The sequence below is a fragment of the Microtus ochrogaster genome, linkage group LG2 (genome assembly GCF_000317375.1).
Source record: "Microtus ochrogaster isolate Prairie Vole_2 linkage group LG2, MicOch1.0, whole genome shotgun sequence".
NCBI lineage: Eukaryota > Metazoa > Chordata > Mammalia > Rodentia > Cricetidae > Microtus > Microtus ochrogaster.
Window position 1 is genome coordinate 51,386,163 of NC_022028.1, and position 4,059 is coordinate 51,390,221.

General features: G+C 46.4%; 1 protein-coding gene across 1 annotated transcript in view; it reads right to left on the minus strand.

Moving 5' to 3' along the window:
* Positions 1–4,059, minus strand: part of Kctd20 (potassium channel tetramerization domain containing 20) — a 22,745-nt gene that overhangs the window by 13,817 nt on the left and 4,869 nt on the right. Inside the window, 2 exon segments of the mRNA XM_005372521.3 lie at positions 1,191–1,270; positions 1,272–1,342. Of these exon segments, the coding sequence (XP_005372578.1) occupies positions 1,191–1,270; positions 1,272–1,327 (136 nt within the window). The 5' untranslated portion in view covers positions 1,328–1,342.

A 4,059-nucleotide genomic window follows, 5' to 3' on the forward strand; every position in this document is an offset into this window, starting at 1 on the left:
GCACTAGCTCTGTAGACCAGGCTGGTCTCGAACTCACAGAGATCCACCTGCCTCTGCCTCCCGAGTGCTGGGATTAAAGGCGTGCGCCACCATCACCCGGCCAGAGGGGAAGGTTTAGAAAGTGAGTTTGTATGGTGACAGAGGCTGACAATCTGATAAAGGCTTCATTGTGAAGAATAGCTAAGAACTAAAGAAGCCACCCAGATAAACACGGATAAAGTTCACACTAGAAAAAGGGAATGCTGGGCTGGAGAGATGGCTCAGTGGTTAAGAGCATTGTCTGCTCTTACAAAGGTTCTGAGTTCAATTCCCAGCAACCACATGGTGGCTCACAACCATCTGTAATGAGGTCTGGTGCCCTCTTCTGGCCTGCAAACATACATACAGATAGACTATTGTATACATAAAAGATAAATATTAAAAAAAAAATTAGCCAGTTGAACCAGGTGTGGTGGCACATGTTTTTAATCCTAGCACTCAGTAGACAGAGATAGGCGGATCTCTGAGTTCAAGACCAGCCTGGTCCACAGAGCGAGTTCCAGGACAGCCAGGGCTACACAGCAAAAAACCCATCTGGAGGTGCGGGGGAGGAGGAGACTACCAACAACAAAAGAAACAAAACCCCACCAAAACAAAAAAACCAACAATACAAATAAACCAAGTTCCAGCTTAAGAAAGAAACAAAAAGTTATCAAGGTTACCTGAGAGTGAGGTATGATAGCATATGCCCGTCACTGTAGTCCTCAGGAGGCAGAGGCAGGAAGGCTGCTCTGAGTTCAAGAGCACAGTCTACAGTGACAGGCCTGTCAGCCACAGTTAAAGACTCCACGGAAGCCCACCCACAACAGCTCATCAGGAACTGTCCCGCCGTCCACACTGATCCAGAGCCCTCTAAGGGAGGACGACCATGGACAACTCTGTTCACTCCTTTACAAGCAGAGCTCTCAGGGAGTGAGGGTCTCATATTACAGCTGACATGGACCACAGCAAGGTCAATGTGCCTCCTGACTCCAAATTCCCAGGTGTTTGTCTTACACACTTATGCAGGTGGATGGGCCAGGCTGAATGTCAGCTGAATCCACTGTGAAATGCAAGCCAAGCCAATGAACTGACTATAGATATGCTCAGGTTGAGAATCTGCACTCCTCCTGAGCAGATGTTTGGGTGTGAGAAAACCCCCATCGCTGTACCTTCACTCCTGGTAGCTAGGGGATAAGTGACAATATGAAGTCCAGAGGACACCAAGCTGCTGCTTTCTTTCTCTTGAGTGGCAGCTGAGCTCTGGCTGCAATAACCTGTTGCCATCACTGCCCTGGTGAACATTCATTCTTAGAGAGGAAGCCTGGAAGACAAGGAATGCGTATCATTTAGAAATCATGAAACTGGGACTGGAGAGATGGCTCAGTGGTTAAGAGCACTGACTGCTCTTCCAAAGGTTCTGAGTTCAATTCCCAGCAACCACATGGTGGCTCCCAACCATCTGTAATGAGATCTGGTGCCCTCTTCTGGCCTGCAGGCACACATGGAGGCTGAACACTGTGTACATAATAAATAAATAAATCTTAAAAAAAAATCATGAAACTGGCTCCCAGGGACTTCTGGGGTTTGTAATGGTTGGTTAAAGACATCTATGACATCAGTGGATCTAGATGGCTTTGACCAACCACTACAAATTGGTGAAGCTGCTACAGTAAACATTTTTTGTTTAGTTTTGAGACAAGGCGCCACTACAAAGGTCTCTCTTGCTAGCACTGGCTGTTCTTGAGCTCAGACCTGAGAGCTGAGATTAAAATCATGTGCCACCTGGCTATGCACTATGATCTCTACATACTAAGTGGTGGAACATAATTTGGTGTCACTCGTGCCATGAACGATGAGGTGGCAAAAGGGATTCAATAACTCAAAGTCTGCCTCTGGTTATTATTTGGGTTTTTCTGTGTGGCCCTGGCTATCCTGGAATTCACTTATGTAGACCCAGCCACCTGACTCTGCATCCCAAGTGCTAGGATTAATCCACCCAGCTCTGCCAATATTTTTTTTTAAAAAAATGGCATATGCATGCTGCAACAATTAAACATCCAAAAATCACAACCTAAAGCCATACTAAAGTGAGTGGTGGCCAGCACAGATGCTCAGAACCACTCAAAGTGCAGAACACACAGCAGCTAGTGCTTGGCTGGAGAGAAGACCTCTATATCAACCACCACCCTAAGGATGAGGAAACATCTCAGAAGAAGGGGTGGAGAGAATAGGAGAACTGGAAGGGAAGGGTCATTATGAAACACACATGTCCTCAGCCAGACAAGACCGCTGCACACATGAACCCTAGCAGCTATGGTCACCTACACAAGATGAAGTAAGCTGAGAATTCTAGCATGAAGTAGGAGGTGGCCACAGGCAGGATGCCCTTGCCCAGTGGATGATCCCATGGGCAGCATATCGAAACTCGAAGGCATGACGTTGGAAGGGACCGGGGGAGTGGGAGGGAAAGAACGAGAGTGAATGTGACCAAGAGACATCACACACACAAATGAATTTTTCGGACTATATAAAAATAACAGCAAATCAACGGCGCTGAAGAGACGCACAGTTAAGAACGCACACCAGTCCTACAGAGGCTCTGAGTTTGGTTCGCAGCATCCACACGGAGTGGCTCACTTCTTAACCCTAGCTACAGGGGATCTAATGCCCTCTTCTGGCACGCATAAGCCCCTGCACTTACATGTACATAGCCACACAAACAAGTACACATGATTTAAATAAGTTAATAAAACAAGTAAATTTTGACTTGAGCTACTTAAGTTCTCATTTTTACCTTCCCTTTCTCCAATTTTTTTAATATCTACTTTTTATTTTATGTGTACTGGTGTTTTGCCTGTATATACTTTGTATGAGAAGGTGTTGGAGCCCCTGGAACTGGAATTACAGACAGTTGTGAGCTACCGTGTGGGTGCTGAGAATTGAAGCAGAGTCCTCTGGAAGAGCAGCCAGTGCTCTTAACTGCTAAGCCATCTCTCCAGTCCCCTCACCTTCTAATTCTTACACCCACCCTTAAAGCATACTGGCTATAAAGCTTACCATGTCACTTCTCCCCACAAGCAGCCCCCCCGCCCCCACACACACACTCAGTCCTCCAGGCTGATGAGGAAAACTGAAGCAAGCCTGATTCTTACCATTTTCCTCTTCAGAAAGCAGACACTTTAGAAACAATTGCCAAGAGGCTGTATATAAAGCCAAGCAGAAAACAGCAGCTAGGAAGAGGCAACATCAAGCAAACATGTCAGCCTCACGGTGCTGCGGGAGACTGGAAAGGGCTCACTGATGGGTAGGACCCTGTAAATATTTATAGGGTCCTTTCCTGGCAGGCAAAGTTTTCAGCAGGGAGCCTGAAGTAAGAATTCCAACAGGAATGGTAAGCTCTTCTGGTAAGGAATGAGACAGAAAACATTCTAGGTTTTGCAGGCCACACTACTACAGTACAAAGAGCCATGAGCAATCACAAATGAGTAAACATGGCTGTGTTCTACTAAAGCCACTGATAAACAGGCACAAGTCAACAACATCCTGCTGCTCTGGGTACAGAAAGTCTGACAACTGCACCCAGGACTGCAGAGCATCGTTTCCAAGCATTCTTGGAGACTTGGCTAGAGCTGAACATGATTAGGCAACATGGCCTCATACTACAGCTATGGGCTGACACTAGAGCTATGCTCTCCAAGTACAGGGTCACAGTAATCAGCAACACAAACCTAGATCTGCAAGTGTTAGAAAAAAAAGCGACACACTTCGGAGTTATCTGGGTTAAAAGGGAAAGGAAATCCTAACAGGACAAAGGAGTGGCTCATGCCTTTAATCCCAGGCTGGGGAGGCTGAGGCAGGCAGATGTCTTAAGTTCGAGGCCAGCCTGGTCTACAGAGGGAGTTCCAGGACAGCCAGGGCTACACAGAGAAACCCTACCACAAGAGGAAAAAACAGGAGAACTATTTTCAACTGAATGACAAAACACAACACAGGCAAGCTTAAGTCAAGTTAAAGGTCAACAGTTTTAATAAGCATACT